The 14,173-nt window shown below is 36.3% G+C and overlaps 1 protein-coding gene across 1 annotated transcript; it reads right to left on the bottom strand.

Annotated features, from left to right (window-relative positions):
* Window positions 1-825: 825 nt before the first annotated feature.
* On the bottom strand, window positions 826-3,027 carry LOC144438075 (E3 ubiquitin-protein ligase TRIM71-like). The gene has a single exon (XM_078127106.1). The coding sequence runs from the start codon at window positions 3,025-3,027 to the stop codon at window positions 826-828; it is 2,202 nt and encodes a 733-aa protein (XP_077983232.1).
* Between the last annotated feature and the right edge of the window lie 11,146 nt (window positions 3,028-14,173).

Below are 14,173 nucleotides of genomic sequence, written 5' to 3'. Positions count from 1 at the left end.
AGCAACTCTGTCACTTTGGAGAGTAACAAACATCTACACCAGTTGCACAAGTTCAACTTAAAAATACACGTTCGTTGGTGTGGTTCAATAGGCAAAATGCAATTCTAAAATTGAGACCAGTGATAGTACATGGAAGTTGATATCAGACATTGAAGTCGTCTTGCGACAGAACATTTCTATTTTTGGGCTATCAAATAAGGTGAAATATACAGTCTTGTCAGAGTACATTGTCAAATATCCAAATCAGAAAGGATGTTTTCAATAGCCTGAGGGTTCAACCCCCCCCCAAAAAAAATACAATAACAACAAACAAACAAACAAACAAACAAACAACAACAACAACAACAAATCTATCAAAATAATAACACACAAACAACATGTTACACAGTCAACATAAGTTAACTGCTAGTCCTCTAGTACTCACATTTGAACTCTATCATGCAGTTATCAGATATTTATGTATGATTGAAACTGGTGTAGCCAATCAGTCAAATTACTCCCACCCCTCAAGCTATTCCAAAATATTGTCGCATAAAATATCACATGAGCAATTAATTTGTCAATAATATACGGGCCAATTTAATTAATCATTTGCATACTAGCTTGTCTTCAAAGACAATACAAGTGTATTCCTATACTAGCTTGTCTTCAAAGACAATACAAGTGTATTCCTATACAGTGCGTAGATAGTAAACTCTACCATATAGTACGTCTGTCATGAGAATTAGTGGTGTATTTCCTTGTTTCGTTTTCGTTTTTAACCGATGCTTTTTTTTCATCGAACTTCTTTGATGTCAATGTGACCTTTCAATTTTGTCGTTTTTTTCACTGTGCAAACACTTTGACACCATAGTCTCCTGTATTAGAAACGATCACTTTACCAAAGGGTTCATCATCTGTGACAGCAATACCACGGGGCTCCTTCAGCCCACCACTGTCGACACGACAAACAAATTTACCATCCGATTCAAATTTCATGATTCTGTTATTAAGCGAATCAGACACGTATACGAAACCGTGCTTGTCGAGACATACTCCGCGTGGTTGATTCAGCTCACCATCGCCGCTTCCCTTGCTACCGAATGAATACATGAAGTGTCCGTCAGCATCGAACACTTGAATTCGGTTGTTACTTTTATCTGATACATAAACGTTGCCGATATCGTTGATACAGAGAAACACAGCATTCATAAACTCACCATCTTTGTTGCCTTGACACCCAAATGATTTGACGAAATTACCATCTTTGTCGTATATCAAAATACAGTGCGCCGTTGCATCTACTACATAAACCCTTTCATTAATGTGATTTACAGCAATACCTGTCGGCCACTTGAATCTCCCCATACCAAAACATTTAACTAGTTTACCATTCTCATCACAGACAAATACCTGCTTCTTGGACTGGTCTGTAATAAAAACCTTGCCATCAGTTGAAAAGGTTACATCAAACGGACAAACTTCATATCCAACATCTGTAAACTGGACCATACTTTCACTATGGTGTGTTCCAGTCTGACTGTACGATTGTAGTCTGTGGTTACTACCGTCACAAACTAAAACTCTACCCGTCCTGGTAATGTTTAACCCCCAAGGTTTCTTAAGCTGACTAACCCCTGACCCTGCTTTCCCAAATTGAGATACCAACCCTTTCTTTGGAATTACTTTAATTCTAAGCGGTGATTTCTGCACTGAATGCTTATTGACAGACACTGACAGCTCGTGCTCACCTTCCATCTTAGTTCGAGTTTTTAAAGTCAATGTTCCATCTTTCTTTTCAGTTACTTCTACATTCTCTACTTTGTTATCTGGTGTTTTCAGAACAACATCAATCTTCTGTCTTCCCCTTGTTTCTCTCTGAGATGTCTCTGTTGTTATGGCAACCGATATGTCGTCACCTACTCTCACAAACTTTGGTATGTCGGTCAACTTGTAGGTTCTTTCTCTCAGGACTACGCCGACACTCTTTTCTTTGCAGAAGTCATCATGTGGTTGGAACTCCATATAGTCGTTCTCTGTTGGTTCTGTCGTTGTCTCTACTTTCAGTAATTCATCCATCTGGGCTGACACTCCTTTCTTAGCAGACATCACTTGTGCAGCATTTCCATATTTGACCAGATTCTCTGTATACTCCCAGACAGTTGATACGTCACTCTCAACAATTTCCAATTCTTTCATCTGTGCATTTAAACTCACTTTTCTGGCGTCATACTCATCTTTGAACTCTTTCAGTAGTTTGTTGCCGTTCTCTGTTATCAAACGAGTGACTTCTAAAACTGTCCGTTGGATATGTTCTTTCATTTTCTTGTCCCCTGTCTTGTAGCATTCATCCAATGAACCGGACATTTCTTTCACTGCCACACTGCTGGCCTTGGTTTCTGTGTCTTTCGCTTTCACTTTGTCGACCATCATCTCTAATAATTCCTTGTATTCTTTGGCGGCATCTTTCACACAGCGATATTCGTGACGGCGGTGATCTAGTGCAATGCACTTCAGACAGATTACTGTGTCACACACATCGCAGTAGAATTCGACCGCGTAGTTAGGGTGTTGAGAACAAAACATTGGACGTTGTACCGAGGCTGGGTCATCTGACTTTGCGACGTGGTACTCCTCCAGACTCATGACGCGGTGCGATTTAGTTGTAGGCAAACGACTGTGTGCATGAGAGCAAATATCACACAGTGATACGCCACAGTCGACACAGTACGCAGAACATGTCCCCCTCTCACATCCAGCACAATTTGTTGGCGATGCAGCATCTTGCTTTTCGAACGTTTCAACCAATTCGTTCAGGAAGGTATTCGTTGCAAAACCCGGTAGTCCACGGTCGGACAGTTGCTGAGTACGACGACAAATCGGGCACACTACGCAACTATCACTTGCAAGTTTTACAAGACAGGGTTCACAGAAATTGTGTAGACACGGTAGCATTTTGGCATTCTTGTACCGCTCAGAACAGATGGCACAAAACAGAAAATTCTGGTTGATTTGCTCAAGGAAAAGCACCTCTTCTTTGGACGCCATGATGAAATCTGTGTAAATAACCGTAGTTGACTTCCGAGAATCCGTGGATATGTAATGGTAGGCAGAGGGCGTCCTTGTGCACAGTCACTCAGTTCTCGGCCTCAGCCAATGCCGATACGAAAAATAGTAAAAATAAATCTTAGTGAGCCCCTGATACAAAAGGGATGCAATAAATAAATAGATAAAATAAATAACTGCGTCTGCAATACTTGCAAAATGGCCAATGGCATTGTTATTTTAGTCTAGTTAATCTAGCTTTCATATATGATAAAAAAAACACTCATAACAAAATCTCCATACACAATATAGCTACGACTTTGTTGTTTGTTTGATAAAGTTTCGCTGCATGTACCGACTATTATCCCCGCCATAGAATATCTACATGGCTAGGATAGCTGGATTCATGGTTACTTTTTAGAAATGTTTCACAACTAAAGCCATTCCCAACCTTAAAAGATATGCTATAACATGACAGCATGGCAGTGCCATATTCAAATAACTATATGTCCCCGAAACATGATGTCACTGAACAATATCTTATTACCCACAACTCCCTCTGATTTGTACTCTCATACGTAAGCTTCTTAAAATCAGAAAAAATCGCACCAGTGTACGAGTTTTCTGACATTTTTGTCATGTTTGAATCGTACTTTTGTCATTGATGAGTTTCTGAATACCCATTTTGATGGCTTCAAATATCAATGATTTTTTGAAGGAGATAGCAAATTTGTATATTTATGAACAGACTGACTAGACAAAAACATGCAGAATATTTACAAAGAAAGTAAGGAAAGTTCCAGATACTGATTTCTCTCAATGTATACTAGTATGTTAAAATAATTTATGCAGACTGACTGACTGACCAAGTTGGTTATTAGACCTAACAAAAAACGATTGTGTGGTTCCGATTTCGCTCAATTTTATAATATCTAAAATCACTCGTCGGGAGATGTTGATGTACATCAACGTCTCTTGACGAGTGATTTACTCACGAAACAGGCTTGTAGAGACGAAAAACCCGACTTGATTTTCTTCTACCCTCAACATATATATATATATATATATATATATATATATATATATATATATATATATATATATATATATATATATATTGCCATATGCGAGTGTCTATTTCAGTTAGATATGTTTTCCGTTGTTTTCCATAAGTCTCTGTGTTATTGGTTTCTTCCCACCAGATGTACAGCCATTACAGATTGGAAGAACAGTTTTATATTGTCTTTTTAAATTGATGTCACTTTCCGAATCCACTATATTTCATGCGAGACTTCACACACTTTTCACGATAAGTTTATTATTTTTTTCTCGAATACGCAAAGTTTATGATCGGCGTGAAAAAGTAGGTGGGGTCAGGTAACCGGAACCAAACATTTTTTAGGCTTTACTGTGAAATTGAAAAGAATTGTATTCGAAGTATACGTTTCGTTGGTGGAGGGTCTATGGTTTCATTTAGTTGTAGTTGGTATATTAATTTTTAGATTTGCAAATTTCTTTTTGCTTGTTAGTCATACTTTTGGTTCATATTTTTCAAATGTACGTGTTATGCTTTTAATCTTAAGAAATAATACTTATTTTTGGAAGTTGTTAAATATTAGGAACACCCAAGCATACCAATCAGGGAGATTTGTGCTAAGATACTGCACAGTGATAATAGCCTCGGGAATATTAAATCACTGCTGCATTTCACAAACAAGAGGTAAACTTTGTACTTGATAGTTAATTTGTTGTTCTTCATTGTGTATGAATGTTAATCTTTATGTAAGAAGAGAAATGACAAATTTTGAAATTCACATAATGGCAAAAAAGTATTTTATGCATACTAACTCTGTCATAACTGTTAAAGATATGTACTTAATCTGTCGCCATGTTAAAACTGTAATAGTTTGTAACAATAGTAGCATTTTTCCCATCAGACAACTACAATCTATTCACTGAAATGTGGTATATATAATCAGACAGTTTACATTACATGTGAATCAGTGGTCAATCTTATCCATTAGTACTGCAATAATAGGTTTCAATAATAATTGCCGTGGGGGTGATTTTTGGGTGCGGACCCCCCAAAAAAGTTTGATATGATTTATCATGTATACCGCTAAAAAATACGTTCACCCATGAGTGATTCAATATACTGTTGAGGTTGTACGATATTGTGAGCATGTAATGTGTCTTTAGAACAAAATATTTCAAAAAATATCTTCGGTTGCAGCTCGTGCAGCTGTAAAAACATAAGATATAGAATTTAAAAAAGAATCTCATTTCGTTTTAGAATCTCATCCTCCAACCCAGAAGGCCTAGTCTCGTTTTGAAACTTTGGTGAAGGCAACCGATAACTAATTAATTAATTCACCACGAAATGATATTGAAGCTAACAATGCTGCTTGTGAATATCTGATACGTTCGATTCCAGGTTGCCGTAGCAGATGTCAGTACATTTTATACTTGAATGTGACGTTAGACTGAAGTCTTACTTACAGGTAAAAACAATCAAAATCCTTACATTAGAATGTATTCCCCGAAGATCTACTTATTTTTACGCAATCTAAGGGAGATTTTACTAGGGGGGGGGGCATCAATTTTTCTCAGGAAAAATTAGGGGGGGGGGGCTAAACAAAAATTTCACAAGTTTCTAGGGGGCCATGGAAAAAACCTGCAATTCTGCAATTCTGCCACTTCTTAAAGTAACTTGTCCGCGAAGATGTGCAAGACTTGTTTCATCACAATCACTATCAGTGTTATCATCAGTACATGAATTTTCTGAGCTATCAGTATCACAATTGCCTCCATCACTGCCTAGAACATGCATTACAGAAGAGTCACTTTCATCAGTCTCAGAGTCACTACTGCCTGTTTCACTCATACCCATGATATTAGTTATAATTTCATTTGCAGTCATTTTTCTAGATCTAAATTCTGGTGTTCCTGTTATGTGAGTGGATATTATGACTTGTCTAAATTTTCTCTTTTTAATTTTATATGTTTTGGTAATTTATGCTCATCAAGATATTTATCTAACTCTTTCACTTTCACTTTTTCAAGAGTTCCACTTAAGAACAACTTCAACCAGTCGTAGTCATTATATTTCTTGTTTTCTCTTTTTTTCTGTTGCTCTTCCCGATGTTTGGATCGGATGTGTTTTGCTCTTTCCAGATTTTTCAGGTGTTCAATGTAGTTTTTGACAACACTTATGCTGACAATATATTTTTCTGCAAAACGAGATATTAGCAAATTCATCATGTATTTGTTTGAAGCATACAGCTTTTTATGTTGGCATGGGGTTGGAAGTCATCTACAGTTTGATTTGTGTTTGCGAAATCACCTAATACTGGAAATCGAAGTTAAACTTATATATCAGTCAAAGTATAACAAGCAAAAATGTTGATAGTTAAATTATTTCTGAAACGTTTTTGACTATTCCTTCCAACAATAAAAATGTTCACATTTATACTTCCATTGTTGACAAGCTGAGCAACACAAACCGGCATTGCAACTAAAGTTGTATCTAAAAATTAGAACAGTTGTGAAGTATTTAAAGTATACCCGCATTGCCCAATGGAAATATGGTGTTCTTGCCATTGTGCATGAAATGGTTATCTTCTTTTTTTCCAATATAATGATTTACCCTGTAAAAGTTTATACACTTCATAAGTTATTTATGAGTATTTTTTTTTAGCACAACTGAACAAAGGTTCAGAGGTTCAACGGCTATAGGCATGGCGCTGAAGCTGTGTGTGTGTGTGTGTGTGTGTGTGTGTGTGTGTGTGTGACGGTGTGTGTGTGTGTTTTGTAATTGTATACATACATACATACATACATACATACATACATACATACATACATACATACATATAATATGTACATTGTGTATGTATAGCGTGTTTGTGTATGTGGGGGGGGGGCATGGAAAAAAATCAGGAACTGGCAGGGGGGCATCAATTTTTCCCAAGCTTTTGTGGGGGGGGGGGCATGAAAAAAAATACACAAGGAAAAGGGGAAATCCTTCGGGGTCGCCTGGAAGTAAAATCTGGACACTCCCTAATATCTCTTCCCAAAAGAAACAGAACGTGACATTGAGGGCGAGAGTCGGATTTACCACTCAGGCAATGCAATCCGCCGGATGCGATCGGTAGATTTGAGCACGACCATCTTTTTACTTTGTTTTTAGAGTTCAACGTAAAGTTCAATGTCCTCGAGGCATCCACTCACTGCATTACTCTTCATTGACGCTCGTTATTGAATTACAAAGACCTTTTCAACGTTCCCCACCTTCATTTCAAGCAAACAAAAATCCGAAATCTGACCTAATCGTGGAATATTGAACACGGGTATTTTGATATGGCTTCCGGATATGACTACGTAGCTTGACAGAGTTACTAATACTAATACCACAGACTAGTCTTCCTTATATGTGATAATACATTGGTAAAATACTGATATTTAAACATGACAAAAATGTATGCATAGACATAAGTGATCAGCGATTGAGCCGTCAATGTCCAATACGCCATAGCTTCAGACAAATTGCATCACGCTATACTATCATCGCTGACGTTTGACCTTCAGCCGACATTACCAGTATCATATCATGCACATGGAAAATATTGACTTGCGCTGCGATGGTATCGGCTGGGGTGAAACCACTAAGTAGTTCGTACTATACTCATTTTCTATCGTTGCATTTTGAAAACCGACTTCCGTGGAAGTCTCCAAAAATTAAGAAATAAAGTATAAATCTTAGTTGGGAGCTATGTCATTCTACGAAAAATTAAACGTGAATGGGCTCCGTCCTATGCGCGTCCATCCGTACCTGAGGTATGGTAGCGAAATTTATATATACAAAAGGAAAGAAACTTTTGTTACGGTTTAGCTCGGCGCATGCTGTACCGCGTACAATACAGTGACCTCATTTGCATAGCTTAACTACCATTGGCTAGAACGGCTGGGCAAAATCTCATTGATTACTTGTATTTGCATAAAAGATCCTGCAGTGTACATCATACGTGTAAGCCGATGATGGTCGGGGTAGGTACCGGGTGGGTATGGGGTGTAATGGGATGGGGGAGGGTCAAATACTACATATCGGTACATGAGGGTAGGGACATTTAGGGATCGCACATTTTTAAATGGGGGGGGGGGAGGGGGATCCGTATTTTTGGGGTTACCCCGTGCTACAAATGTATAAATTACCCTAAGATTTAGTTGCTTTTAGCACATCTGAACTCAGTGATAAGCATTCCTATCAATAATTCCAAAATTGATTCTTTAGCACGGAGGAAGAAATACCAGTCGATATTTTCGCTTTTATAGTATCTAAAATGATGAATTCTTGTGAAAGTTATAGCAAGCTGAAAACCCCCTAAATACGGCTGGTGAACACCTCAGTACCCAGCCACCATTGAAACGTCACATACCACACGATCGTAGTGTGTACACAATAGTATACACGATGGAGGCTCAGCGTATTACTATTCATGCTATGCATGAGCTAGTACAATCGTTTTTACCCATCATGCTCTATACGCCTTCTCGCCTCTGTTGATAAGGTTCAGTAGTGCAATCGGTGTGTGTGTGTGTGTGTGTGTGTGTGTGTGTGTGTGTGTGTGTGTGTGTGTGTGTGTGTGGACGACTTGAACTCAAAAACCGCCAGACCGATAGTCTATCTGCTAGACCTCGGATGTCTTCCGATACAATACCTCATACGACCGAACATCGTTATCGAGGATGGAACATCCATGTTCGGGCAAGCCCTCACTGCGAACTTCGTTCGCTTATAGTATCGAAAGAAAGCCCGAACGTCTAGCAGCAAGACTACCAGACCGATTGCCTTGTTGTTTTGTGGGCACATTAGGGAACCTTCAGTATTTACAAGGGGGGGGACCGTAGGAAATCACACATGGTCTGTTAAGTAAAACATGACCCTCCCCTATTCTCCATTTGTAAAAAGGGACCCTCCCCTTTGTCCCATTTTGTAAAACATAACCCTCCCCATGACAATTGCATATGCTGTACGTTAATCAATATTCTCATTATATGTAATATACATACAAATTAAATGATTTTGACTGTATTAGAAAGCAATATTTGTACATACAAAGGGACACACTAAAAACCTGGCTAGTTGTTACCTTTCTCTTATAATCATACACAATCTAGTTAGTATCTAAAACGTGCTTTCCATGTTGTGCATACTTTGCCTGATCTGGTTTATTTTAGCAACTCTTATCTTAGAGTAGCTAATATGTACAGAGTGTCAAACATTGATTTTGTCTTTACATATAATCAATACAGACTATATCAGCAACTTGAAAAAAGTTATGGTAAAAATTCTTCAGTAGCTTCTTTTTACTCAACAATATTAGTTAAATGTCACCATTATTTTTGCCATAGGAATTGAATGACGTATATGAAATAACCTTGATCTGATCATTTCAACAACTGTGTGACTGTATCAGTGATGATACAATTGTTGTCAAAACCTATTTATTCCACTATAGACAGCTAAATTTCAATGAACCCATCAGGTCGTAAAATGTATTTATAGAAAAGGACCAATAATTGTTAGTTATTTGACTTTGCATATAATGTTGATCAAGGAAATCTGTTGAGAATATGAATACTTCGTAGTAAACAAAACACTGTTGATTTGAGTCATAATTTTTTTATCGATATTTACTTCTCGTAGGATCTCAACTTCAGAGACTCTATTGCCGCCATCTTTGCCATAGTATAGACTTCCATAACTATATACGTGTGTCTTCGTTCGTCATATTCGAATTATTCTCTTTGTCTTCATCTCTTGTTGTAGACCCGTCTTTATTCGTGTCTGTATTCTGGAATATTTTCACGTGCGAATCGTCTAAATATTGAATAGTAGCATTTTCAACTTGTTTTCTGTATCTGTAGTAAAAAACAAAGTAATAAATTATAGCATAAACTTATGAGGAATACGATGAGTTTATACATTTTTTATTTATTCATTTATTTGCTAGTTAGTTAGTTAGTTAGTTAGTCAGTCAGTCAGTCAGTCAGTCAGTCAGTTAGTTAGTTAGTTAGTTAGTTAGTTAGTTAGTTAGTCAGTCAGTCAGTCAGTTAGTTAGTTACTTAGTTAGCTTATTTTAGATAGGAGGGGAGGGGGTGTAATTCTTGAAGCAGTTTGCTGCATCTTATAATTTGCCTGTAGCGTTCTATCTACTGTAAAACCCTTAACATGTATTCATTTTTTCTATTTTGTAATATTCAAAAGCGCTTTACACACATTACATTGAAAAAAGAATGGTAAATTAATCAAACACTCATTTCTATACGCCGAGCTCAAACCTGGCACCATATGCATTAAAGTATTCTGTAATGTAAAAACTACTTGACAGGGACGTTTTGTTGGGGAAGTTTGAAATCAATTTATTATGGGGTACGTTTCATTGGCAGCTTACCATGTTTTCTTGTTGTATCCTTGTGCAGACCATTGAATTAGCAAATTATTCTACGTGGCTGCTTTTAAGAGCTCGAGCTTTAATACTGAGATGACCGATTATCACAATGTGATATATGTGTATAAAGTACGGGGCATATCAGTTACAAGGGGTACTGCGTATGAGGTTAGCTATCCAAATTTTACGAAGAATGTAGTCATTGTTGCGATTACCTAGCTTACAGTCACCTACTCGATAATCAAATAAATACAGGCATTGTATATGTAAGCTATAAACAACTTAGTTATTCATTGTTAAAACCGTATGATAAAAATAGCGCCAATGGTATTGTAACATAATTGATACATATAATCAATAAAAAAATTAATTATGCATAGTGTTTGTTTGATTGGTAGGACATGACTCTGTTTTGAGCATTTGATTCATACCCATCGTTCTTGTTACCTAAATGTACAGGCCATTGTTGCCTGTTTATTGCTATGCCCGTGTCCATGGTTGCTATGCACATTTGTGTTTATAGCTGAGTGTTTGACTACATCTCATTACTGTTATCCTCCATGTTTTGTATACAGGCCACTGTTTATTTGCAGTTACTATGGACAGAATTGGTTTGCTGGGCAAATATATGTAATTTTTAAAACTTTAAATCCACTTGCATAACCATTCCTGGACCACATGCTATCTTCACAATAAACAACCACCGTTATGGAGCTGTTGCTATGGACATGGCCTTGTTGCTAGTAGGTATACATGCCTTTATTTATTTTTTTGAATGTTTAATAACTTTATCACTTTATCTTCGCATTGTAAACCGCAGTCATTTCACTGTTGCTAAGGGCGTAGTCTTGTTGCTTGGAATATCTACGTTCATTTAAAAATGTTTGTCAGCTTCGCAATCCATTCCTATTGTTATCTTTACAATAAATATTATCATTTCATTGTGATATGCGTGGTCTGATTGCCAGGCAAATATTTCATTATTGAATGCCTATCAGCTTAACTAACAATCTCTGTTGCTACCTTTACAATATACATCATCGTTTCGCTGTTGCTACGGGAGTGATGTTGTTGATAGACATATATGTAAATTATGTCTTGATCAATTTCTCAACAAGAAACTGAATGGGACAGTCCCACCAAATGTCAAATAAATCTTCCCAAAGGTCTTTGATTTAAAGTCATCAACTGACATTATACCATGTCTATAGCATTACTGAACCATATAGGTCATTTGTTCTAAAAAGGTGTATGACCGGGAAAGAAGAGATTAATCGTGGTGTCATAAAGCAGTATGAATTACCCCATAGAAAGATTTAATGAATTCATGACATCAATAAAGTGGTTCATATACATGCATGCAGACATACACATACATACATACATACATACATACATACATACATACATACATACATACACACATCCACACACACACACACACACACACACACGCATACATACATACATACACACACACACACACACACACACACACACACACACACACACACAGACTGACTGCAAACACCTTGCCATGCCTATAACTGAACTCTGTTCAGTTGTGCTAACACTCACGTGGTACAGAGTAGATTGTTAACCAGTTCGAAGACCAGGCAGCAACAGAACAGGACAAACAGCAGAACGTCCGAAAAAAGGTCTGAACATCGAAATTCTAGGTTAGAACAGCAATAGTAATCTTCATTTCCCCGTGAATCAAGTAGTGGTAAGTAGCCTTAGACCTGTGTAGAAGGGACTTTATTACGTGTTTAAACGTAAACAAAAAACAGGATAAAATCGATCATAGCAGATGGTTGTTCATTGCAAGACAAATTACTCATACGTTTCCAAGGTGAATCAAATAGCATGCTACAATATATCCTTTGTAGTAGACGAATTTAAAAAAAAAATATATTATTGACATAATATTCAGATCAAAATGAAACTTTAAGATAGTTATAATCATGGTGTATGTAACAGCAAACGTGACCGAAGCGCTGACCATTAACTAATTGTGGGTAATGGAACTCGTTGAATTTTTTGGGGGGTATTTGTAAATTCTATAGATCAATTATATAGATATTTTCTGAATTTGTTTTCTTTCAAATAGTAAACTCTATGAAATTATTAAATTATTTTTCGTTTGTGTTATACAAAATCAAAAACTTCCCTATTGTTTTTCTGAATTTCCAATGATTTAGTTTGACTTTAAATATTTTTTATAATGATAAGAAAAGTGACATGTAACATAGATGTTGATATTGCTGACCGTTTTATTCTTTTCCAAGGAAGTCGTGTAGCTAGGCGAATTTATGCTTCCCTGGCTTGCAGTCTGTTGTAGGCGATGGTACTGTTTGTTGATCGTATCTAAGGGTGTAACTATGGACAAACAGGAACCTCATAGTGTCGAAATTAATGGACAGCAAATAGTCCCTGAGAAGTCAAACGTGAAATGCAATATGTGTTTATTTTCTTTCTATATAATAATAGCTTTTGACAGCGATGCAATCTCATTAAAGTCCAATGTAGATTTCGGCTAATCGTTCATTGTTATTTTTACCTCGGTAGTTTTGCTTGATTTGACATTTGTATTTCGATGAACTTCGTTACGGTTAAAATAGATCATAGAAGACGGCAGTTTAAGACAAATTACTCACGGTGTCGGATCTTCGCTCATATTTTGTATGTAGCTTGGTAGAAAGGATAGCGGACAACAGTGTTACTTTTCCAAGCTGAATCAAATAGCATGCTATAATATTCTTTGTAGTATATGAATTTAGAAAATTTTTGACAAAATATTGAGATCAAAATGGAACCTGTGAGATAGTTATGCTCATGGTATAATGACCGAAGGGATGAGCATTAACTGATTGTGGATAATGGGACTTGTACTTGATAAATCATAACTATTTGGGTATTTCTAAATTACACATATTCATAGATATATCCATGGATACTATGTAAAAACGGAAACGGGTATTTCATTTTGTTTCAAATTGTAAACTGCATGAAATTATTTCTGTTTTGCATGAATTAAGAAAAAAACTTCCCTATTGCTTTTTTGAATTCCCAATTATTTAGTTTGACTGTTAATGACTTTATAATGATATGGAAAGTGACATGCAATACAGTTGTTGAGATTATATTGCTGACAATTTTTATTCTTTTCCAAGTAAAACGTGTCGCTAGGTGAATAAAATATTTCACAGGCTTGGGCTAGCAGTTTGTTGTAGGCTTGAGTACTGTTTGTTGTTCGTATCTAAGGGTGTAACTATGGACAAACAGGAACTTCATAGTCGAAATTAATGGAGAAAGGTTCCTTAAATAGAATGAGAAGTAAAACGTGTCATGTCAATATGTGTTTATTTTCTAAATAATAATAGCTTTTATATAATAATAGGTTATATTTCAGGAACACGCTTGTGAAATGTATACCAGATACAAACAAAATACTTATGAATGCTATTGGCTACATTGATGTGCATTATTGCTTAAATTAAAATTTAAGTTACTATGATATAATGAATGACTTCACACAACCAAGTTTGACTTTAACTTTGAAAATAAAAATCAACGTCAAAAGTTCGAAAATGAAAGTTTGAACTTTTATTTTTTGTTATTTTTTATTTTGTTATTTGAAAATAAAGAATGAATTACAAAGTTTGAATTTGATTATATTGATAACACTTGAAAAGAAA

Source organism: Glandiceps talaboti, chromosome 7, assembly GCF_964340395.1.
Source record: "Glandiceps talaboti chromosome 7, keGlaTala1.1, whole genome shotgun sequence".
In the NCBI taxonomy this organism is placed as follows: domain Eukaryota; kingdom Metazoa; phylum Hemichordata; class Enteropneusta; family Spengelidae; genus Glandiceps; species Glandiceps talaboti.
The sequence above is the reverse complement of the archived record's forward strand: the minus strand, read 5'-3'. Positions and strand labels throughout refer to the sequence as shown.